This window comes from Ranitomeya imitator, chromosome 2 (genome assembly GCF_032444005.1).
Source record: "Ranitomeya imitator isolate aRanImi1 chromosome 2, aRanImi1.pri, whole genome shotgun sequence".
NCBI classification, from domain to species: domain Eukaryota; kingdom Metazoa; phylum Chordata; class Amphibia; order Anura; family Dendrobatidae; genus Ranitomeya; species Ranitomeya imitator.
The window spans coordinates 68,040,854-68,067,121 of NC_091283.1; the positions used below are offsets into that span (position 1 = coordinate 68,040,854).

At 42.3% G+C, this 26,268-nt stretch overlaps 1 protein-coding gene across 1 annotated transcript in view; it reads right to left on the bottom strand.

Moving 5' to 3' along the window:
* Window positions 1-482: 482 nt before the first annotated feature.
* Window positions 483-26,268, bottom strand: part of LOC138661921 (sodium- and chloride-dependent neutral and basic amino acid transporter B(0+)-like) — a 47,053-nt gene continuing 21,267 nt past the window's right edge. The window contains exons 10-14 of the mRNA XM_069746915.1: window positions 20,008-20,126; window positions 5,230-5,329; window positions 4,568-4,677; window positions 3,845-4,012; window positions 483-766 (exon numbers count right to left, since the gene is read on the bottom strand). Of these exons, the coding sequence (XP_069603016.1) occupies window positions 521-766; window positions 3,845-4,012; window positions 4,568-4,677; window positions 5,230-5,329; window positions 20,008-20,126 (743 nt within the window). The 3' untranslated portion in view covers window positions 483-520. The remainder of the gene's footprint in view (window positions 767-3,844; window positions 4,013-4,567; window positions 4,678-5,229; window positions 5,330-20,007; window positions 20,127-26,268) is intronic.

The following is a 26,268-nucleotide window of genomic DNA, read 5'->3' on the forward strand; positions in this document are numbered from 1 at the left end:
AAACGCTGGTTAGACAGGGAATTTAGCAAGAAATATATGAATGCTGGTGGGTTGTTGGGCATGGAGGACCTGTCAGGTTCCCATTACCCTTTTTTAGCAGTATTTCCATGCACCTCTGGTTTCCACTTCCCTGGTGAATAAGGCCCATCAATATTTAGCTCCCCCAAAAAAACCTTTATATTTTATTACCAATTGTCTCAATTTGTCCTAATGTTCATCAACATTTTTAAGAAAACTTATACATCCATTGAGAACAAGGGCATTACTGGCAGAGTGTCAGGTATTAATGTTGCTTTTGGGCCCAGAAGCCAAAGGGGACAACTTTACTCCCATATGGCCATAGGCAGACCAATTGTAGCCTCTAAAATCAGTAGGAAAATTCTGTGAAAAAAAGAGTGAAAACCCCACAGAAGCCGTGATTAAGGGTGGTCAGGGCAGAATGGGTTCGCCTGGCTTCTTGTTAGAAATAATGGCGATTCTAATTATTTAAAAACCATTTATTACAGATACAAAGATTAAGTCAGTCACTCTGATATGATGGGTTATCAAATGCTGTAATGTCTGGAATCTCAACTCCTTTGTCTTCTGGCTCAACAGGTTCATCCGTTCTTGGTGTGTATCTCTCAGTCACTTGTATATGTGAAATTTCCATCTCCTTGTCTTCATTCTTCACCCTTTCATCCTTCATATGCTGGTACCTCTCATTACGATTTTTAGGTAATGCAGGACCCCAGGTTGCTGTTGGTCTACAGCAACTTGCAATTCGCTGTAAGAAAGAGACAATAAACGTGTTTGGTTATTATCTAGATCTCGTCTAAAACATCTTCTCATTACACTTCTTAGGCTATGTCCACATGAGCTTTTTTTCAGGTGGCCACCAAGATTTAAGCAAAGTTGTTTCAAGTTTTGCCAGTGGCCAGGGGCGGAAAAACCACATTGGTACAATGTGTGCTGTCACACAGGGGCCCAAGAGGTAAGGGGGCCCATTTTGACCTCCAAAACATATAGAATTGTGCACTACGTTGAATAATTGGACTACAAAGGGCCCATATACTTTTTTTTGTATAGGGTCCCTCTTCTGTCTATGTCCACCAGTGCCTGAGGTCTTGTAGGTTTTTACGGCAGATCAGCTGCCGGCATCTTTTCTCGGTACTTTCAAATATATAGAGCAAGCAGCTTCTAAATAAACCTGCCTGAAAAATGAACTTGTTACTCCAGAATCCACCTGGAAAAGATCTTGAGTGCACGGACCCTAAGTAAGTGTGCGCACAAAATCTTCCTCAAAAATAGCTTCAAAACCAATTGAAACAATTTTTTTCATTTTTATGGAAAATCCATTTTGCTGTTCAAATTGGAAGTTTTTTTTTAGATTTTTGTTTTTCCTATAGAGGTTTTGAAAAATATCTGATGGAAAATAAGATGCACAAAAAGTAACCCTTCAGGGCAAACCTCTTCCAAAACATCTCAAAGCCGATTCAATACAACTTCAGGAAATGCAACAGGAAGCGGGAAAACTGGTCCAAAAACTTCCCAGAGAAGGAGCGTTTTCTGAAATGGTCTACGTGAATTTTACAAAAGTCTTTATGGTCTTAGAATTTTACTTTCTTCTTGTATTTCACTCAAAGTGAATTCAGCAAAATAGCGATAGCAAAAAAAAAATTACCTCACCGCTCGCTTCTCTGGTCATGTCTGCTGCTCGCTCTCCCACATATGGTCCTCAGCGCCTCTTAATGTGCACTGCATCTTCACGCTAAGCTTGGACTTTCGGTTACGACTAGGTCCAGAAGCCCCTGCTTAAGAGTGTGCAACTAGCTTTCATTTCGACACAGGCACCAAGATCCGTAAGGGGAAGAGTGACCAGCCCATATCTCTGGATCAGTATAGTAGGTTTTAAAAAAAAAAATAATACTCAGGGGAGCAGTGGGAATAAAATATGAGCAGAAGCTGAGCTCTTTTGGCCTGGGGACAGCTCCTTTTTAAAGGGAACCTGTCAGGTCCCCCATGCCCTCAAACCCAACAGCTTTTGCATATGTATCACTAAATTCCCTGCCTAACCAGCCCTTAATAATGTTAGTCATTTAAATCCATGTTTAAAATGTATTTATAGGCTCCACTTTTCCTATGCTAATTAGTACTTTGACTAGTCAATGGGGCATTTGATAACCCTTTGGGTGTGATAACAGAAGTCGGCATCATCGCCAGCTCCCTGCAAATCTTGCATGTGCACATGGCTCTATTTAGCAGGGTCAACAGCTTCAACGGTGTACTGCACATGACCATAAGTTCAGGAGACGGCTCACATACATCTTCTGCACTTTCGGTCATGCGCAGTGCGACTCTGAAGTCGGAAATCGTACACCCAGCTACATAGATGCTCTATGACAAATAGAGCCATGCGCATGCGGGAGATTTGCAAGGAGCTGGCGATGCCGCCAATGCTCTTGTAAATCATGTTATCACACCCACAGGGGCATGATAACATGCAAAGAGGAACGACTAGTCTGGGGAAACAAATGCCCCATGGACTAGTTAAAGATCTAGATAGCTTAAGAAAAATGGAGCTTATAAACACTTTTCTTATAAACATGGATTTAAGTGACTAACATTAAAAAGGGTTGGTTAGGCAGGGAATTTAGTAATACATATGCGAATGCTGTTGGGCTGGAGGGCATGGAGGACCTGTCCGGTTCTTTTTAAGAGCTAAATTGCTTCAATAATAAATAAATTGTTGAGGAAATTTGGAATGGAGATGGTTAAGATTGGGGATACTAACTAGGAACACATCAAGTCAGGGAAAAAAGCAGAGGTGTTGCCTTCAGGTTAAGATTCTTGAATAATTTGATGCTATGAACTAAAAATAATTAAAAAAAAAACACCAGAACAGCTGATACATAACAAAAATAAAAATTACTATCTGCAATGCAAATGACTGTTTAGTACCTATACGGTGTCAACTAATTTGCACATTTGTATACATTTTCTGCTGACCATCACCCACAGCTAAAACTCACAAGGTGGGCATTTAGTATTTTTCATACTAAAAAGTCATTTGCATAGCAAATAGTGCTACGGACCATTAAGGTACCGTCACACTTAGCGACGCTGCAGTGATATCGACAACGATCCGGATCGCTGCAGCGTCGCTGTTTGGTCGCTGGAGAGCTGTCACACAGACAGCTCTCCAGCGACCAACGATCCCGAGGTCCCCGGTAACCAGGGTAAACATCGGGTAACTAAGCGCAGGGCCGCGCTTAGTAACCCGATGTTTACCCTGGTTACCAGCGTAAAAAAACAAACAGTACATACTTACATTCAGCTGTCTGTCCCTTGCCGTCTGGTTCCTGCACTGACTGCTGGCCGTAAAGTGAAAGTGAAAGCACAGCACAGCAGTGAGTCACACAGCGGTGACTCACCGCTGCGGCTGTGCTCTGCTTTACCCTGGTTACTAGTGAAGACATCACTGAATCGGTGTCACACACGCCGATTCAGCGATGTCTGCGGGGAGTCCAGCGACCAAATAAAGTTCTGGACTTTCTTCCCCGACCAGCGACAGCACAGCAGGGGCCTGATCGTTGCTGCCTGTCACACTGGACGATATCGCTAGCGAGGACGCTGCAACGTCACGGATCGCTAGCGATATCATCTAGTGTGACGGTACCTTAAGTTATATCTTCTTCCTCCTTGTTTTTTGTTTGGGTTCATCACACAGAACCCAAGGTTTGTCTGCAGTTTATTGCTTTCCTAATCCTCTTTCCTACCTTCCATAGTGAAGGCACTTGTGTTTTTCTTATTGTTTTCTGTAAGAATCACCATCGGCATAAAAACACCTCTACGATATACTAACCTGGAAAAGATTTCCTTCAGCTTGGATGATCTTGACACACGCTACGATTGGAATCCATATAAGGCAGAAAACCACCATGAGGAATCCCAGGATTACTCCCCACTTAGGATAAGCAACACCATTATATTCAGGGTTCTGGAATGTTACCAATGACCAAATCAAAATTGCCTTGAAAAGGAGGAAGATATGTCATAAAAGATTCAATTAACGACAAATGAGCAAATTCTTGTTGATGGATAAGATCGTGGAGTCTTCACAATAGACAATAATTGGGAATCTTAGCTCGAACCTTGCTCTTTATACGTTAATCTTCCTTTGTGAATGACCACAAGAAGCTCTTTTAGATGTCAGTTTTTCACATATGAGTTCTGTCTGTATTTTTCATGGATAGAATTCACACCTTTTATAATTTATGGGACTGTTCATATTCCCTTGTATTTGTACAGTCCGCACAAAATCACCGAGACTTGTTCGATATTGATCATGAACCAAACTCATCAGTACAAGTCTATGAATCTGTGAAAAAGTTGGACAGCGCTAGGATACCTTTTTTTCATGGACTGATTGATAGAAGAAGCTTAAGAAACCTCCATTTTTTAAGACAAGAAAAACTGATGAAAGTCTTACGGTAACAACTGAAAAACTGATCAAAAACACTGATAAAACGGGCCATTTTTGGGTAAGAGAAAAACCACTGACATCTGAATAAGACCTAACACTTACTGCTAAGAGCACAGGTGACACAAAATACCAGCAGATCCTCCACCATAGCCAGAAGATCCAATGCTTCTTTCCAAGCATCATCTCTGTATCCAAAATAATTGTATTGCCACCTGTTGAGTTGAAACATGAATTAGACTTCATCATGCAAATTGCAGAGAAGGTAAGTAAGATGATGATCATTATACAACAGAGCAATTAAAGATCAGCCAATGTATTTTGAAAACATTAAAGGGGTTATTCTGGACAATCCTTTTTTTAAACTATGGGCCTAAGAACTAACAGACAGATTCCGCTGATCTCTGCCAGCATCGAGTGGTCACAGAAATCTCCAACTAGGGATTCAGAGATATCCGCTGAAGTCACGTTGACAGAGCAGCAGCTTCTATTCTGCATTGCTTTATTGACATGTCAATCAGCATGATGTCATTAGTCACACCCCATGACAGAGCAGCCAGGAAGAGGAAGAGCTGCTCTGTTCACATTGAGCAGCTGAGTCGTCGGCCGGAGCAGTTGATCATTCTGAGCAAATGCCAGGTGTAGAACAGGCAGATAGTTAGCAATTGTCTCTAGTTATGTTGCACTCACTCTAGTTGTGCTATAGGGATTGTCCATTTCCCCTAATGGTCAAGACATTAATAATCGCTATGCTATTTTGTACTTACCATAAATCCATATTAGAGCCACCAATTCAAATACTGCAACAAATAAAATGGCCCATCCTCCACAAAAGGAATCCGTTAGAATAACCCAGAAAATTCCAGCCTGAATGTAGAAGAGAAACAATAACTCAAATAAAAACTACCCAATCTGGACAAATCTGCAATAATGAAGACGTGTACAGTATGTGCAATACAAATGCAACTTTTTAGCAACAGATAACATCTTAAAAACAGGGAACCCAGAAATGCCCACTATCTTGAAAACGGGCCCTCAACTCCTTTTGTCAGGAATGTGAAATTTATCTACTTTAATTTGTCCAGAAGTTCTAATTGTTTAGAAAATTTTGGGATTTCTCATACAAGTAAATGGAGTGATGCACAACGATTAGACTTTTATGGCACATGCACATTGTAATAGCTAACTTATTCTCCCATAGGAAAAAAAATGAGAGCCAGAAGATGATTGTAATTACCTGTTAATCTACTCTGACCATTTTACAACAAATACATTTAATACAAGGGTCGGAACAAATTCGGCAATACAAGTCAATGGGTCCTTGAAAAAAGTGAACAAAGAAATCAATTTTCACAGACTGTGAGAAGGCAACATGTGAAGAAACTTGTGTTTATATTTCTCCAGGTATGAATGACAATCAGACCACACTCTGATCTATCAGAGTTTTATCAAAATCAGTCCATTTTTGGACTCCGACACCTACACAGGACTGAGGCATTTCCTTTTTATTGATTTTCAGTTCGTTTTTAAAGGTAGCCCACATTTGTGCATTTTTATAAACTAAAATCATGTATTTGGGGCTAAAAATAATTTTTTATAATTGGTTTTAATTAAAAAGTTTGCACCGTTTGCCTTTTGCAGACCCTTAGTTTCCCAATGCATTCAACTTTGATGTGGCCTGTGGTTATACAGTGGGTACGGAAAGTATTCAGACCCCTTTACATTTTTCACGCTTTGTTTCATTGCAGCCATTTGGAAAAATGCAAACAAGTTTATTTTTTTTCTCATTAATGTACACTCTGCACCCCATCTTGACTGGAAAAAAAACAAATGTAGAAATTTTTGCAAATGTATTAAAAAAGAAAAACTGAAATATCGCATGGTCATAAGTATTCAGACCCTTTGCTCAGACACTCATATTTAAGTCACATGCTGTCCATTTCCTTGTGATCCTCCTTGAGATGGTTCTAGTCCTTCATTGGAGTCCAGCTGTGTTTAATTAAACTCATAGGACTTGATTTGGAAAGACACACACCTGTCTAAATAAGACCTCACAGTGCATGTCAGACCAAATGAGAATCATGAGGTCAAAGGAACTCGCAGATCTGGCCAAGGTTACAACAGAATTTCTGCAGTACTCAAGGTTCTTTAGAGCACAGTGGCCTCCATAATCCTTAAATAAAAGAAGTTTGGGACCACCAGAAGTCTTCCTAGACCTGGCCGTCCAGCCAAACTGAGCAATCGTGGGAGAAGAGTCTTGGCGAGAGAGGTAAAGAAGAACCCCAAGATCACTGTGGCTGAGCTCTTTTGTGAATTCTGTGGCTGAATTCACTCCTGTGGTCACAAGTGGTACTGCAGCTTCTGAGCTTCCTCCCTCAGGTGTTCTGGTGAGCTCGTTAACTGCTTCATTACTTAACTCCGCCTGATGCTGCTATCCTTGCTCCTTGTCAATGTTTCAGTGTTGGATCTGAGCTTCTCTTGATTGTTCCTGTGACCTGCTGCTCTGTATAGCTAAGTGCTTTTTGCTTTTTTGTTGCTTTTTTTCTGTCCAGCTTGTCTTTTGTTTTGCTGGAAGCTCTGAGACGCAAAGGGTGTACCGCCGTGCCGTTAGTTCGGCACGGTGGGTTTTTTTTGCCCCCTTTGCGTGGTTTTGCTTTAGGGTTTTTTGTAGACTGCAAAGTTCGCTTTACTGTCCTCGCTCTGTCCTAGAATATCGGGCCCCACTTTGCTGAATCTATTTCATCCCTACGTTTTGTCTTTTCATCTTACTCACAGTCATTATATGTGGGGGGCTGCCTTTTCCTTTGGGGAATTTCTCTGGGGCAAGTCAGGCCTATTTTTCTATCTTCAGGCTAGCTAGTTTCTTAGGCTGTGCCGAGTTGCCTAGGTAGTTGTTAGGCGCAATCCACAGCCGCTTTTAGTTGTGTTTAGGATAGGATCAGGTGTGCAGTCTACAGAGTTTCCACGTCTCAGAGCTCGTTCTTGTATTTTTGGGTATTTGTCAGATCACTGTGTGCGCTCTGATCGCTAAGCACACTGTGTTTCTGGATTGCCTTCATAACACCTGTCATTAGCAAACATAACAGTACAAGGAGCCAACTAATGATTCTCAATAGAGGGAAAGAAAAAGTTCTGACATCATTTTTTTTTTTTTTCTGCTCTGTGTTCACTTTTTTTTTTTCCCCTAGACATTTGGGTGATTCTGGACACAGGTGTGGACATGGATATTCAGGGTCTGTGCTCTTCAATGGATAATCTCGTTATAAATGTACAAAAAATTCAAGATACTATTGATCAGAAATCTATGTTAGAACCAAGAATTCCAATTCCTGATTTGTTTTTTGGAGATAGAACTAAGTTTCTAAGTTTCAAAAATAATTGTAAGCTATTTCTGGCCTTGAAACCTCATTTTTCTGGTAATCCTATTCAACAGGTTTTGATTATTATTTCTTTTTTGCGCGGCGACCCTCAAGACTGGGCATTTTCTCTTGCGCCAGGAGACCCTGCATTGAGTAGTGTCGATGCGTTTTTCCTGGCGCTCGGATTGCTGTACGATGAGCCTAATTCAGTGGATCAGGCTGAGAAAAATTTGCTGGCTTTGTGCCAGGGTCAGGATGATATAGAAGTATATTGTCAGAAATTTAGGAAATGGTCAGCACTCACTCAGTGGAATGAATCTGCGCTGGCAGCTTTGTTCAGAAAGGGTCTCTCTGAGGCTCTTAAGGATGTCATGGTGGGATTTCCTATGCCTGCTGGTTTGAATGAGTCTTTGTCTTTGGCCATTCAGATCGGTCGACGCTTGCGCGAGCGTAAATCTGTGCACCATTTGACGGTACTGCCTGAGGTTAAACCTGAGCCTATGCAGTGCGATAGGACTATGACTAGAGTTGAACGGCAGGAATACAGACGTCTGAATGGTCTGTGTTTCTACTGTGGTGATTCCACTCATGCTATTTCTGATTGTCCTAAGCGCACTAAGCGGTTCGCTAGGTCTGCCGTCATTGGTACTGTACAGTCCAAATTCCTTCTGTCCATTACCTTGATATGCTCTTTGTCGTCGTTTTCTGTCATGGCGTTTGTGGATTCGGGCGCTGCCCTGAATCTGATGGATTTGGATTATGCTAAACGTTGTGGGTTTTTCTTGGAGCCTTTGCGGTGTCCTATTCCATTGAGAGGAATTGATGCTACACCTTTGGCCAAGAATAAACCTCAATACTGGGCCCAGCTGACCATGTGCATGGCTCCTGCACATCAGGAAGTTATTCGCTTTCTGGTGTTGCATAATCTGCATGATGTGGTCGTGTTGGGGTTGCCATGGCTACAAACCCATAATCCAGTATTGGATTGGAATTCCATGTCGGTATCCAGCTGGGGTTGTCAGGGGGTACATGGTGATGTTCCATTTTTGTCGATTTCGTCATCCACCCCTTCTGAGGTCCCAGAGTTCTTGTCTGATTATCAGGATGTATTTGAAGAGCCCAAGTCCGATGCCCTACCTCCGCATAGGGATTGTGATTGTGCTATCAATTTGATTCCTGGTAGTAAATTCCCTAAAGGTCGATTATTTAATTTATCCGTGCCCGAACACGCCGCTATGCGCAGTTATGTGAAGGAATCCCTGGAGAAGGGACATATTCGCCCATCGTCATCACCACTGGGAGCAGGGTTCTTCTTTGTAGCCAAGAAGGATGGTTCGCTGAGACCGTGTATTGATTACCGCCTTCTTAATAAGATCACTGTTAAATTTCAGTATCCCTTGCCATTGTTATCTAACATAGTAACATAGTAACATAGTAACATAGTTAGTAAGGCCGAAAAAAGACATTTGTCCATCCAGTTCAGCCTATATTCCATCATAATAAATACCCAGATCTACGTCCTTCTACAGAACCTAATAATTGTATGATACAATATTGTTCTGCTCCAGGAAGACATCCAGGCCTCTCTTGAACCCCTCGACTGAGTTCGCCATCACCACCTCCTCAGGCAAGCAATTCCAGATTCTCACTGCCCTAACAGTAAAGAATCCTCTTCTATGTTGGTGGAAAAACCTTCTCTCCTCCAGACGCAAAGAATGCCCCCTTGTGCCCGTCACCTTCCTTGGTATAAACAGATCCTCAGCGAGATATTTGTATCGTCCCCTTATATACTTATACATGGTTATTAGATCGCCCCTCAGTCGTCTTTTTTCTAGACTAAATAATCCTAATTTCGCTAATCTATCTGGGTATTGTAGTTCTCCCATCCCCTTTATTAATTTTGTTGCCCTCCTTTGTACTCTCTCTAGTTCCATTATATCCTTCCTGAGCACCGGTGCCCAAAACTGGACACAGTACTCCATGTGCGGTCTAACTAGGGATTTGTACAGAGGCAGTATAATGCTCTCATCATGTGTATCCAGACCTCTTTTAATGCACCCCATGATCCTGTTTGCCTTGGCAGCTGCTGCCTGGCACTGGCTGCTCCAGGTAAGTTTATCATTAACTAGGATCCCCAAGTCCTTCTCCCTGTCAGATTTACCCAGTGGTTTCCCGTTCAGTGTGTAATGGTGATATTGATTCCCTCTTCCCATGTGTATAACCTTACATTTATCATTGTTAAACCTCATCTGCCACCTTTCAGCCCAAGTTTCCAACTTATCCAGATCCATCTGTAGCAGAATACTATCTTCTCTTGTATTAACTGCTTTACATAGTTTTGTATCTGACTTGTTTGCTCGGATTAAGGGGGCTAGTTGGTTCACTAAGATAGATCTTCGTGGTGCGTATAATCTGGTGAGAATCAGGCAAGGAGATGAATGGAAAACTGCATTCAATACGCCCGAGGGTCATTTTGAGTATCTAGTGATGCCGTTCGGACTTGCCAATGCTCCATCTGTGTTTCAGTCTTTTATGCATGACATCTTCCGTGAGTATCTGGATAAATTCCTGATTGTTTACTTGGATGACATTTTGATCTTCTCAGATGATTGGGAGTCTCATGTGAAGCAGGTCAGAATGGTTTTTCAGGTCCTGCGTGCTAACTCTTTGTTTGTGAAGGGATCAAAGTGTCTCTTCGGTGTGCAGAAAGTTTCATTTTTGGGGTTCATCTTTACCCCTTCTACTATCGAGATGGATCCAGTTAAGGTCCAAGCCATCCAGGATTGGATTCAGCCGACATCTCTGAAAAGTCTGCAAAAGTTCCTGGGCTTTGCTAATTTTTATCGTCGCTTCATCTGTAATTTTTCTAGCATTGCCAAACCATTGACCGATTTGACCAAGAAGGGTGCTGATTTGGTTAATTGGTCTTCTGCTGCTGTGGAAGCTTTTCAGGAGTTGAAGCGTCGTTTTTGTTCTGCCCCTGTGTTGTGTCAGCCAGATGTTTCTCTTCCGTTCCAGGTCGAGGTTGATGCTTCTGAGATTGGAGCAGGGGCGGTTTTGTCACAGAGAGGTTCTGATTGCTCAGTGATGAAACCATGTGCTTTCTTTTCCAGGAAGTTTTCGCCCGCTGAGCGTAATTATGATGTGGGCAATCGAGAGTTGCTGGCCATGAAGTGGGCATTCGAGGAGTGGCGTCATTGGCTTGAAGGAGCTAAGCATCGCGTGGTGGTATTGACTGATCATAAGAACTTGACTTATCTCGAGTCTGCCAAGAGCTTGAATCCTAGACAGGCCCGTTGGTCGTTATTTTTTGCCCGCTTCGACTTTGTGATTTCGTACCTTCCGGGCTCTAAAAATGTGAAGGCGGATGCTCTGTCTAGGAGTTTTGTGCCCGACTCTCCGGGTTTATCTGAGCCAGCGGGTATCCTCAAGGAAGGAGTCATTGTGTCTGCCATCTCCCCTGATTTGCGGCGGGTGCTGCAAAAATTTCAGGCGAATAAACCTGATCGTTGTCCAGCAGAGAAACTGTTCGTCCCTGATAGGTGGACTAATAAACTTATCTCTGAACTTCATTGTTCGGTGTTGGCTGGTCATCCTGGAATCTTTGGTACCAGAGAGTTAGTGGCTAGATCCTTCTGGTGGCCATCTCTGTCACGGGATGTACGTACTTTTGTGCAGTCCTGTGGGATTTGTGCTAGGGCTAAGCCCTGCTGTTCTCGTGCCAGTGGGTTGCTTTTGCCCTTGCCGGTCCCAAAGAGGCCTTGGACACATATTTCGATGGATTTCATTTCTGACCTTCCCGTTTCTCAAAAGATGTCAGTCATTTGGGTGGTCTGTGATCGCTTTTCTAAAATGGTCCATCTGGTGCCCTTGGCTAAATTGCCTTCCTCCTCTGATTTGGTACCTTTGTTCTTTCAGCATGTGGTTCGGTTGCATGGCATTCCTGAGAATATTGTTTCTGACAGAGGTTCCCAGTTTGTTTCAAGGTTTTGGCGAGCCTTTTGTGGTAGGATGGGCATTGACCTATCCTTTTCCTCGGCTTTCCATCCTCAGACTAATGGCCAGACCGAACGAACCAATCAGACCTTGGAAACATATCTGAGATGTTTTGTTTCTGCAGACCAGGATGATTGGGTGTCCTTTTTGCCGTTGGCTGAGTTCGCCCTTAATAATCGGGCCAGCTTGGCTACCTTGGTTTCTCCATTTTTTTGCAATTCTGGGTTCCATCCTCGTTTCTCTTCAGGACAGGTTGAGTCTTCGGACTGTCCTGGTGTGGATTCTGTGGTGGATAGGTTGCAGCAGATCTGGACTCAGGTAGTGGACAATTTGATCTTGTCCCAGGAGAAAGCTCAACTTTTCGCTAATCGCAGACGCCGTGTGGGTCCCCGACTTCGTGTTGGGGATCTGGTTTGGTTATCTTCTCGTCATATTCCTATGAAGGTTTCCTCTCCTAAATTTAAACCTCGTTTTATTGGTCCGTATAGGATTTCTGAGGTTCTCAATCCTGTGTCTTTTCGTTTGACCCTCCCAGACTCCTTTTCCATACATAAAGTATTCCATAGGTCGTTGTTGCGGAGATACGTGGCACCTATGGTTCCATCTGTTGAGCCTCCTGCCCCGGTTTTGGTGGAGGGGGAATTGGAGTATATTGTGGAGAAGATTTTGGATTCTCGTGTTTCTAGACGGAAACTCCAGTATCTGGTTAAATGGAAGGGTTATGCTCAGGAAGATAATTCCTGGGTTTTTGCCTCTGATGTTCATGCTTCCGATCTTGTTCGTGCCTTTCATGTGGCTCATCCTGGTCGGCCTGGGGGCTCTGGTGAGGGTTCGGTGACCCCTCCTCAAGGGGGGGGTACTGTTGTGAATTCTGTGGCTGAATTCACTCCTGTGGTCACAAGTGGTACTGCAGCTTCTGAGCTTCCTCCCTCAGGTGTTCTGGTGAGCTCGTTAACTGCTTCATTACTTAACTCCGCCTGATGCTGCTATCCTTGCTCCTTGTCAATGTTTCAGTGTTGGATCTGAGCTTCTCCTGATTGTTCCTGTGACCTGCTGCGCTGTATAGCTAAGTGCTTTTTTGTTGCTTTTTTTCTGTCCAGCTTGTCTTTTGTTTTGCTGGAAGCTCTGAGACGCAAAGGGTGTACCGCCGTGCCGTTAGTTCGGCACGGTGGTTTTTTTTTGCCCCCTTTGCGTGGTTTTGCTTTAGGGTTTTTTGTAGACTGCAAAGTTCGCTTTACTGTCCTCGCTCTGTCCTAGAATATCGGGCCCCACTTTGCTGAATCTATTTCATCCCTACGTTTTGTCTTTTCATCTTACTCACAGTCATTATATGTGGGGGGCTGCCTTTTCCTTTGGGGAATTTCTCTGGGGCAAGTCAGGCCTATTTTTCTATCTTCAGGCTAGCTAGTTTCTTAGGCTGTGCCGAGTTGCCTAGGTAGTTGTTAGGCGCAATCCACAGCCGCTTTTAGTTGTGTTTAGGATAGGATCAGGTGTGCAGTCTACAGAGTTTCCACGTCTCAGAGCTCGTTCTTGTATTTTTGGGTATTTGTCAGATCACTGTGTGCGCTCTGATCGCTAAGCACACTGTGTTTCTGGATTGCCTTCATAACACCTGTCATTAGCAAACATAACAGAGCTCCAGAGATGCAGTAGGGAGATGGGAGAAAGTTCCACAAAGTCAACTATCACTGCAGCCCTCCACCAGTCGGGCCTTTATGCCAGAGTAGCCTGACGGAAGCCTCTCCTCAGTGCAAGACATATGAAAGCCCACATAGAGTTTGCTAAAAAACACATGAAGGACTCCCAGACTATGAGAAATAACATTCTCTGGTCTGTTGAGATGAAGATAGACCTTTTTGGTGATAATTCTAAGCGGTATGTGTGGAGAAAACCAGGCACTGCTAATCACCTGCCCAATACAGTCCCAACAGTGAAACATGGTGGTGGCAGCATCATGCTATGGGGGTGTTTTTCAGCTGCAGGGACAGGACGACTGGTTGTCATTGAGGGAAACATGAATGCGGCCAAGTACAGAGATATCCTCGATGAAAACCTCTTCCAGAGTGCTCTGGACCTCAGACTTGGCCAAAGGTTCACCTTCCAACAAGACAATGACCCTAAGCACACAGCTAAAATAACAAAGGAGTGGTTTCATAACGACCCTGTGATCATTTTTGACTGGCCCAGCCAGAGCCCTGACCTAAACCCAATTGAGCATCTCTGGAGAGACCTGAAAATGGCTGTCCACCAACATTCAATATCCAACCTGACAGAACAGGAGAGGATCTGCAAAGAAGACGGCAGTAGATCCCCAAATCCAGGTGTGAAAAACTTGTTGCATCATTCCCAAGAAGACTCATGGCTGTACTAGCTCAAAAGGTGCTTCTACTCAATACTGAGCAAAGGGTCTGAATACTTATGACCATGTGATATTTTAGTTTTTCTTTTTTAATAAATTTGCAAAATTACTACATTTCTGTTTTTTTCAGTCAAGATGGGGTGCAGAGTGTACATTAGTGAGAAAAAAAATTAATTTGTTTGAATTTACCCAATGGCTGCAATGAACCAGAGTGAAAAATCGAATACTTTCTGTACCCACTGTAAATCAGCTGAGAGTAGACTAGCTGAGCAGATTCTCAGTTAAAACAGCAAGCAATTGGCAGTGCAAAAAAAAAGACTATAGAAAAGCAAATGGTTCAAAATTTTTACCCCTTCATGACCTTGCAATTTTCCATTTTTGCGCTTTAGTTTTTTCCTCCCCTTCCTCCAAAAGCGATAACTTGTTCATTTTTTGTCAATATAGCCTCAATTTCATTCTCCAGGTCAGTACGAGTACGCAGATATCAATCATGCACAGGTTTTTTATTTTATTTAAGTGGTGAAAATGGTGAAAAAAAAATCTGAAATTTGTCAGAAAATTTGCGTCAACAGATCCCACTGATTCTAAAACTGCTTGTTTGTGACATTTTGCACTTCAGTGGTAATATTTCTTTGATATGACTTGTGTATATTTGTGGAAAAAATTTAAATTTGTTAAAAATTAGCAATTAAATTTTTTTTAATTTTTATACCCTAAAATAATTAACATTTCCCACATGTATGCTTTGCATCAGTACAATTTTTGAAATATAATTTTTTTGTTAGAAAGTTAAAAGTTGACAAGCGATTTCTCATTTTTTCAACAACATTTACAAAATCATTTTTTTAGGGACCACATTACATTTGAAGAGACTTTGGGGGGTTGATATAACAGAAAACACCCAAAAGTGATACTATTGTAAAAATTGCACCCCTCAAGGTGGTCAAAACCACATTTCATAAGATTATTAAGCCTTTAGGTGCTTCATAGCAATTTTTAAAATGTGGAAGGAAAAGATAAACATTTAACCTTTTTTCACAAAGTTTTTATTTTAGACCCATTTTTTTTATTTTCACAAGGGTAACAGGAAAAAATGGACACCAAAATTTTCTGTGTGATTTCTCATGATCATGCTGTTACCCATATGTGTGGGGGAAAACTACTGTTTGGGTGCATGGCAGGGCTCAGAAGGGAAAGAGTGACATTTGACTTTTTGAATACAAAGTTTGCTCGAATAAATAACAGATGCTATATTGTGTTTCTGATGTGCCTTAACAGTGGAACCCCCCCACAAGTGACCCAATTATGAAAACTATACCCCTCCAGGAACTTATCTAGATGTGTGGTAATCACCTTGAAACCCCAAGTGCTTCACAGACGTTTATAACATTGAGCAGTGAAAATAATTAAAAAAAAATTTCCCACAAAAATGTTTTTTTTTTGCCTCAAATTTTGCATTTTCAAAAGGGTCTACTGTTTGGGCACATGGCAGGGCTCATAAAGGATAGAGCAAAGTTTTGGAATGCAGATTCAATTACCGCATATACTCGAGTATAAGCCGAGATTTTCAGCCCAAAATTTTGGGCTGAAAGTGCCCCTCTCAGCTTATACTCAAGTCACGGTAGCGGTGGGGTCGGCGGTTGAGGGCGCTGAGGCATACTCAGCTAGTCCTGGCGGTCCTGGCGCTCCCCCTGCCGTCCCACAGTCTTCGGTGCTGCAGCTCTTCCCCTGTTCAGCGGTCACGTGGGACCGCTCATTAGAGAAATGAATGCATGGCTCCACCTCCCATAGGGGTGGAGCCACATATTCATTTCTCTAATCAGCGGTGCCGGTGACCGCTGATAGAGGAAGAGGCTGCGGCACCAAAGACCGTGTGACAGGCAGAGGGAGCCGGACGCCGGGACCAGGTAAGAATTTTATATTCAGCTGTCCCCGTTCCAGCCGCCGGGCGCCGCTCCATCTTCCCGGCGCCGCTCCATCTTCTCGGCGTCGCTCCGCTCTGACTGTTCAGGTCAGAGGGCGCGATGACGCATATAGTGTGCGCGGCACCCTCTGCCTGATCAGTCAGTGCGGAGAGACGCCGGGACCGGACGCTGGGAGCTGCAAGCAAGAGAGGTGAGTATGGCATTTTTTTTTATTGCAGCAGCAGCAGCAATGGCACAGCTTTCTCTGGCACAGCTATGGGGCAATACTGAACGGCGCAGAGCACTATATGGCAGCTATGGGGCAATACTGAACGGTGCAGAGCACTATATGGCAGCTATGGGGCAATACTGAACGGCACAGAGCACTATATGGCAGCTAAGGGGCAATACTGAATGGTGCAGAGCACTATATGGCACAGCTATGGGGCAATACTGAATGGTGCAGAGTACTATATGGCATAGCTATGGGGCAATACTGAATGGTGCAGAGCACTATATGGCACAGCTATGGGGCAATAATGAACGGTGCAGAGCACTATATGGCATAGCTATGGGGCAATACTGAACGGCGCAGAGCACTATATGGCACAGCTATGGGGAAATAATGAACGGCGCAGAGCACTATATGGCACATCTATGGGGCAATAATGAACTGTGCAGAGCACTATATGTCACAGCTATGGGGCAGTAATGAACGGTGTAGAGCACTATATGGCACATCTATGGGGCAATAATGAATGGTGCAGAGCACTATATGGCACAGCTTTATATGGCACATCTATGGGGCAATGATGAACGGTGCAGAGCACTATATGGCACATCTATGGGGCAATAATGAACGGTGCAGAGCACTATATGGCAGGGCTTTCTATGGCACATCTATGGGGCAATAATGAACGGTGCAGAGCACTATATGGCAGAGCTTTCTACGGCACATCTATGGGGCAATAATGAACAGTATGGAGCATTATATATGGCACAGCTTTATATGGAGCATCTTATGGGGCAATAATGAACGGTATGGAGCATCTATTTTTATTTTTGAAATTCACCGGTAGCTGCTGCATTTCCTACCCTAGGCTTATACTCGAGTCAATAAGTTTTCCCAGTTTTTTGTGGCAAAATTAGGGGGGTCGGCTTATACTCGGGTCGGCTTATACTCAAGTATATACGGTATGTCTTTTTTTTCCAGAAGTACACTGTGGCGGACCTCTTTTTTATACATGGCTAAAAAGATGTACACTGCTGGATCATAGACCAGACGACATCCACAGTGCATCCATCTGCCTCATTAATATGAATATAGTGCCTGGGGTTCCATCTGAATCACGTATTTCAGAGATTTACATGGAAACCCCAGTAAAAGTGCTGTGAAGAACGCAAGATAAATTTGAGCCGAGCCTTACTGCAATCTTTGAGAGGCAGAATGAACAAATCAACATCCAATGCAGTATTTATTTATTTACTACGCCATTCCTCATGAGGTACAAGTCAATAGACAACTTTATTCTTTGGATCTGTGCGATTACAGTGATACCAGATTTGTATCGGGGTTTTGTGTTTGAAAGCTGTCACACACTAAAAAAAGCTTTTCAATGGAAAAACTGCATCGCAATATTTTGATAGCTATAATTTTTCCAAATTTTGGCTGACAGTCATGAAATCGCTTGTTTTTGCGGGTAGAGTTGAAGTTTATATTGGTACCATTTTTGACACATGACATTTCTTGATCGCTTTCTATTCTGATTTTTGGTAAACAGAATGAACAAAATCCAGCAATTCAGGAATTTTTTTTGCTTTATTTGTGACGTTCTGTGTGTGGAAAAATTGATAAGGCAGCTTTATTCTTTGGGTCAGTATGATTACAACGATACCACATTAATTTTGTTTTATTATGTTTTGCCACAGAATGAAAACTATTTTGTAGGGGGCATGGTTTGCTTAAGGAAGGGAGCAGCAGCACTTTTACTGAGCACCATACTTAATTATTCCTTTTCCAAATGTCCCATATTACCTTGTGGCAGTTCAACTTACTCAGCGGTATACTGAAGATCCTCTCTCCAGCCCTACTGAACCAAGACTGTCTCTAGAGTCCAGCTATTTAATCCCCAGACCACTCCCTGGGGTGGAGATACGGTGAACAACCTTCTACCCACTCTATGGTCGTCCACCCAGCCCTTTAATTAAATTTGCTGTTAACTCCTTGCAACACTTGGAGTGCTGAGGGAAAGAATTCTGGGATTTTAGATCACTGAAGCCATTAAGCGCAGTGAAACATATCTCTCCTCCAGCACTTTACCAGTGACTTTGCCACACCCTATTAAAGTATATCTTCCTTTCCCCCTATTTACCCTTAACCTGTTCCCACCCTTCTTTTATCTTTATATTTTATCCTTTTAAACATTGTTATTTGTTATGTTATTAAAAATTCCATAAAACTCTTTGGTAAAAAAAACACAAAAATATTTTATAGGAAAAATAATTATTTTTACATGGCTTATTCTGCGAGCTATAACTTATTTTTTTCACTGAAGGAGCTGTATGGCAGCTTGTTTTTTTGAGGGACAAGATGACGTTTTCAAGATGACTATTTTTATTTACATTCATCTTTTTGATCTCCTTTTATTCCACTTTTTGTTCGATGGTATAAATGTTAAAGCATAGTTTTTTGCCTCGCTTTTATTTTATTTTTTTTAGGCTTTCACTAAAGGGATTAACTACTGGGACAGTTTTATAGGTTGGGTTGTTCTGGAAGCGGCGATACCAAATATGTGCACTTTTTTTGTTTTTTTTTCATTAAAATATTTGTGTAATATATATATTATATACACATACACTTTCACTTTTTTTGCAGGCTGATCACTCCTAAGGCATAAGAATGCAGGAGCCTTCCTATGTTTTACAAACTGCAGCACTGTGCTTACAAACGTGCTTCAGCATGCTCTGATCATGTTGCAGCAAGTTTACTAGCTCTGGTGACCCGGATCTCGTCATCATCACAACATCGGGTCACCATGGTAACAATCGGCCCCTCGTGATGATGTCTCGGGGGTGCTGATCGGAGCCTAGAGGGGGCTCCCTCCCTCTACTTGGCTGTTAAATACTGCAATCGATTTTGATTGCAGTATTTAATGGGTTAAATGGCGGCGAACAGTGTGGGCACCACTTCTACACTGAGTGCTGGGTGCCAGCTTTCAGAATCAGCTGACATCCTGCAGCAATCGCACGCACGCAGCCCCTGTGTGCGAGAGATCGCCATGGTCAGTAAGCACCAGCCAACCATGACCTATAGATACATCCAATTTCAGGAAGGGGTTAAAAGCACATGATGGCTGAATAAATCAGTTGTCATATGCTGGGAAAAATGTGGGGAAATATACGTCAAGGATTGCGAAGAGGTAAATAAAGCCCGAACGCAAAAATGATTTTCAGCTAAAGCTAAGGGCCCTTTAGCAGAAAACAAATATTATCACATCTACTACATATTGGGGTAAAAAACAAAAGGTATGAACTGGGATATAAACTGGTGTGCATGCAGCATGTAAGTGCACTTTACACTAGCTACTAAACAGAAAAAAACAAAGAAAGAAACATAATGATTAAGTAACCTGCAGTAAATAAATAAATAACACAGTGCATGAAAATAATATACGGTATTTAGTTAACATGTTTTTGATATTAAAAAAAAAGCGAAAGCCATCCCGCCTCATCATGGTGACCGCAATTGGAACAGTCCTAACTCTAATATTAAAAACCTTACCGTTTGTCAGGTCTAACTGCCATTGCAAGCGACTGTGTGACAACAAGAAAGGATCTGACCCATGCCCGACATACTGGAGGGTCATCCTCCATTCCAGGTGTAACAACGATAACAGATAAATTTAAAGTGATAATCGGTAAATGTACCTGAGTGACGCATGGGATGCCAAGGAGAAAAAGAAACGCAGAGAGCGCTGCCGTGAGGGGAATCCGCATTTTCTTCATCGCTCTGGGGAATGCATCCTGTATGGCTGTAGTAATAGTTTCTTGGAAAAGAGAAAACACAATTAAACTGCTGCTTATTATATAAAGTTTCCATCCCCAAGAGGCTTTACAAACATTTATTCTTCTGATGTCTGTGATGTATGCAGCATGGTACGCAAAGCCCTTTATGGGCAGGTTCAGACAAGCAAATCTTTGGTCTAAGTACAAACTGACAAAACATCGGCTCGCAATCGGACTAATGTTAATCTATGGCTCCCAAGTTTGATCCGATAGTCGCAAATCAATGAGTGCGTGGAAAACATCTTGGATGACATCTTAGTGCTGTCCAATTTCTTCACACTGACAGAATGGAGAAAATGGAGAAATTTTTTCATACGTCTCTTCCTCATCTGTGAGAATTGGATCACGCCACAGTTAGGTCCATATATATTTGGACAGAGACAAGATTTTTCTAATTTTGGTTATAGACATTACCACAATGAATTTTAAAGGGACACTGTCACCTGAATTTGGAGGGAACAATCTTCAGCCATGGAGGCGGGGTTTTTGGGTGTTTGATTCACCCTTTCCTTACCCGCTGGCTGCATGCTGGCTGCAATATTGGATTGAAGTTCATTCTCTGTCCTCCATAGTACACGCATGCGCAAGGCAAGATTGCCTTCTGCAGGCGTGTACTACGAAGGACAGAGAATGAACTTCAATCCAATATTGCAGCCAGCGGGTAAGGAAAGGGTGAATCAAACACCCAAAAACCCCGCCTCCATGGCTGAAGATTGTTCCCTCCAAATTCAGGTGACAGTGTCCCTTTAAACAAAACAATTCAGATGCAGTTGAAGTTCCGACTTTCAGCTTTCATTTCAGGGTATCCACATTAAAATTGGATGAAGGGTTTAGGAGTTTCAGCTCCTTATCATGTGCCACCCTGCTTTTAAAGGGACCAAAAGTAATTGGACAAGTGGCTCCAAGGCTATTTCATGGACAGGTGTGGGCAATCCCTTCGTTATGTCATTCTCAATTAAGCAGATAAAAAGCCTGGAGTTGATTTGAGGTGTGGCGCTTCCATTTGGAAGGTTTTGCCGTGAAGTAAACATGTGGTCAAAGGAGCTATCCATGCAGGTGAAACTAGCCATCCTTAACTCCTTAAGCTCCGAGGGTGGTTTGCACGTTAATGACTGGGCCAATTTTTACAATTCTGACCACTGTCCCTTTATGAGGTTATAACTCTTGAATGCTTCAATGGATCCCGGTGATTCTGACATTGTTTTTTTTGAGACATATTGTACTTCATGATAGTGATAACATTTCTTTGATATTACCTGCAATTATTTGTGAAAATAATGAAAATTTGGCAAAAATTATGAAAATTTCGCAATTTTCCAACTTTGAATTTTTATGCCCTTAAATCACAGAGATATGTCACACAAAATACTTAATAAGTAACATTTCCCACATGTTTACTTTACATCAGCACAATTTTGGAAACAAAATTTTTTTTTGTTAGGGAGTTATAAGGGTTAAAAGTTGACCAGCAATTTCTCATTTTTACAACACCACTTTTTTTAGGGACCACATCTCATTTGAATTCATTTTGAGGGGTCTATGATAGAAAATAACCAAGTGTGACACCATTCTAAAAACTGCACCCTTCAAGGTGCTCAAAACCACATTCAATAACTTTATCAACCCTTCAGGTGTTTCACAGGAATTTTTGGAATGTTTAAAAAAAAATGAACATTTAATTTTTTTTCACAAAAAATTTACTTCAGCTCCAAATTGTTTTATTTTACCAAGGGTAACAGGAGAAAATGGAAAAGTTGTTGTACAATTTGTCCTGAGTACCCCGAAACCCCATATGTGGGGGTAAACCACTGTTTGGGCGCATGGGAGTGCTTGGAAGGAAAGGAGAGCCATTTGACTTTTCAATGCAAAATTGGCTGGAATTGAGATGGCACACCATGTTGCGTTTAGAGAGCCACTAATGTGCGAAAAACATTGACCCCCCCACAAGTGAGACCATTTTGGAAAGTAGACCCCCTAAGGAACTTATCTAGATGTGTGGTGAGCACTTTGACCCACTAAGTGCTTCAAAGAAATTTATAATGTAGAGCTGTAAAAATAAAAAATAATATTTTTTCACAAAAATGAAATTTTTGCCCCCAATTTTTTATTTTCCCAAGGTTACCATAAGAAATTGTACCCCAAACGTTGTTGTACAATTTGTTCTGAGTACACTGATACCCCATATGTGGGGGTAAACCACTGTTTGGGTGCATGGCAGAGCTCGGAAGGGAAGGAGTGCCTTTTGACTTTTCAATGCAAAATTGGCTGGAATTGAGATGGGACGCCATGTTGCGTTGGGGAGCCTCTGATGTGCCTAAACATTGAAACCCCCCACAAGTGACACCATTTTGGAAAGTAGACCCCTAAGGAACTTATCTAGATGTGTGGTGAGCACTTTGACCCACTAAGTGCTTCACAGAAGTTTATAATGTAGAGCCGTAAAAATAAAAAATGTTTTTTCACAAAAATGAACTTTTCGCCCTCAATTTTTTATTTTCCCAAGGGTACCAGACGAAATTGTACCCCAAACATTGTTGTGCAATTTGTCCTGAGTACGCTGATACCCCACATGTGGGGCAAACCACTGTTTGGGTGCATGGCAGAATTCGGAAGGGAAGGAGCGCCGTTTGACTTTTCAATGCAAAATTGGCTGGAGCCTGGAATTGAAATGGGATGCCATGTTGTGTTTGGAGAGCTCCTGATGTGCCTAAACATTGAAACACCCACAAGTGACACCATTCTGGAAAGTAGACCACCTAAGAATATTATCTAGATGTGTTGTGAGAGCTTTAAACCCCCAAGTGTTTCACTACAGTTTATAGTGCAGAGCCGTGAAAATAAAAATTCTTTTTTTTCCCACAAAAATAATTTTTAGCCCCCAGTTTTGTATTTTCCCAAGGGTAACAGGAGAAATTGGATCCAAAACATTGTTGTCCAATTTGTTCTGAGTACGCTGATACCTTATATGTGGGGGGGGAACCACCATTTGGGTGCATGGGAGAGCTCGGAAGGGAAGGAGCGCCATTTGGAATGCAGACTTAGATGGATTGGTCTGCAAGCGTCACTTTGCATTTTCAGAGCCCCTGATGTACCTTAACAGTAGAACCCCCCAAGTGACCCCATATTGGAAACTAGACTCCATAAGGAACTTATCTAGATGTGTTGTGAGAACTTTGAACCCCCAAGTATTTCACTACAATTTATAATGCAGAGCCGTGAAAATAAAAAATATATTTTTTTCCCCACAAAAATGTTTTTTTAGCCCCCCGAATTTTTATTTTCCCAAGGGTAACAAGAGAAATTGGACCCCAGAAGTTGTTTTCCAATTTGTCCTGAGTATGCTGATACCCCATATGTTGGGGTAAACCCCTGTTTGGGTGCACGGGAGAGCTCAGAAGGGAAGGAGCACTGTTTTACTTTCTCAACGCAGAATTGGCTGGAATTGAGATCGGACGCCATGCCGCGTTTGGAGGACCCTGATGTGCCTAAACCCCCAATTCTAACTGAAACCCTAACCCAAACTCATCCCTAATCCCAACCACACCCCTAACCCCAACCCTAACCACACCCCTAACTCCAATACACTCCTAACCGTAATCCCAACCATAACCTAACCACACCCCTAACCCTGACACAACCCTAACCCTTATCCCAACCGTAAATGTTATCCAAACCCTAACCCTAACCCTAGCCCCAACCCTAACCCTAGCCCCAACCCTAACCCTAGCCCTAACTCTAATGCTAGCCCCAACCCTAGCCCCAACCCTAACCCTAACCCTAGCCCTAACCCTAGCCCTAACCCTAATGGGAAAATGGAAATAAATAAATTTTTTATCTTTTTTTATTTTTTCCTAACTAAGGGGGTGATGAGGGGGGTTTGCTTTACTTTTATAGCGTGTTTTTTTAGCGGATTTTTATGATTGGCGGCTGTCACACACTAAAAGACACTTTTTATTGCAAAAAATATTTTTTTGCATAACCACATTTTGAGAGCTATAATTTTTCCATATTTTGGTCCACAGAGTCATGTGAGGTCTTGTTTTTTGCGGGACGAGTTGATGTTTTTATTGGTAACATTTTCGGGCAAGTGACATTTTTTCATCGCTTTTTATTCCGATTTTTTTGAGGCAGTATGACCAAAAACCAGCTATTCATGAATTTTTTTTTTTTTGGGGGGGCCTTTATACCGTTCTGCATTTGGTAAAATGGATAAAGCAGTTTTATTCTTTGGGTCACAGGTAGCAGACCCGTTGAAGCGCAAGGACCGTCGTCTCCCCTGCTCGCACGAGCTCCTTTTCTTCTCCCCCGGCCATGAAGTTTTAATTGTGAAGACTCAATAAAATTTGCTACTTTGAAGATTGGTGAGTGCATCCTGCTTTTTTCTTTTGCTACCTGGGACAGATTTGTTATTTCATGGTTTTGCACCCGATATCTTTTTTTGCCATGGCTGTTGCTGACACGATATAGCTTTTTAGTACCGGCTTTCCTGAAGATTATAGATTTAGTTGGGGTAGTGCCGTCCATATGCTATTTTTTCTCTTTCATTCGTTATTCTTCGGGTCAGTACGATTACAGCGATACATCATTTATATCATTTTTTTATGTTTTGGCGCCTTTATACGATAAAAACTATTTTATAGAAAAAAGAATTATTTTTGCATCGCTTTATTCTGATGACTAGAACTTTTTTATTTTTTCGCTGATAATGCTGTATGGCAGCTAGTTTTTGCGGGACAAGATGAAGTTTTCAGCAGTACCATGGTTATTTATATCTGTGTTTCTGATCGCGTGCTATTCCACTTTTTGTTCGGCGGTATGATAATAAAGTGTTTTTTTGCCTCGTTTTTTTTTAACGGTGTTCACTGAAGGGGTTAACTAGTGGGACATTTTTATAGGTGGGGTTGTTACGGACGCGGCAATACTAAATATGTGTACTTTTATTGTTTGTTTTTATTTAGATAAAGGAATGTATTTATAGGAACAATATTTTTTTTCCTTTATTTAGGAATTTTTTTTTTTTTTACATTTCTAAATATTTTTTTTACTTCATGACATTGCCCCAGGGTAGGGGCATCATGTTATAAGGTCAGATCACGGATCTGACACTTTGCAATGCACTATGTCAGATCAGCGATCTGACGTGCAGTGCTCCTGGCTTACCAGCTTCTGCTCTGAGCAGGCGCTTGTAAGCCACCTCCCTGCAGGACCCGGATGCAGCCCCGTGGCCATTATGGGTCCGGGGTCTGCAGGGAGGAGACGCTCGGTACAAGGTGAGCACATCGCCTTGTACCGAGGGTCTCAGAGAAGCCCTCAGGGAGCCCCCTCCCTGCGCGATGCCTCCCTATGCCCCCGGAACGCTGCAATCATGTTTGAATGCAGTGTGCCAGGGGTTAATGTGCCAGGGGTGGTCCATGACCACTCCTGGCACATAGTGCCGGATGTTAGCTGCGATAGTCAGATGACACCCGGCCGCAATTGGCCGCACTCCCCTGTGAGCGCGGCCGACCGCTATGATGTACTATCCCGTCCCTGGGAAATAAGTCCCAGGTCACCTTGACTTGATAGTACGTCATATGGGATTAAGGGGTTAAGCTGCAAAAACAGAAAAAACCCATCCAAGAAATTGCTACAATATTAGGAGTGGCAAAATCTACAGTTTGGTACACCCTGAGAAAGAAAGCACTGGTGAACTCATCAATACAAAAAGACCTGGGCGCCCACGGAAGACTACAGTGGATGATCGAAGAATAATCTCCATGGTGAAGAGAAACCCCTTCACAACAGCCAACCAAGTGACCAACACTCTCCAGGAGGTCGGCGTATTAATATCCAAATCTACCATAAAGAGAAGACTGCATGACAGTAAATACAGGGGGTTCACTGCACGGTGCAAGCCACTCATAAGCATCAAGAATAAAAAGGTTAGACTGGATTTTGCTACATCTAAACATCTAAAAAGCCAGCACAGTTCTGGAAGAACATTCTTTGGACAGATGAAACCAAGATCAACCTCTACCAGAATGATGGAAAGAGAAAAGTATGGTGAAGGCGTGGTACAGCTCATGATCCAAAGCATACCACATCATCTGTAAAACATGGCGGAATCAGTGTGATGGCTTGGGC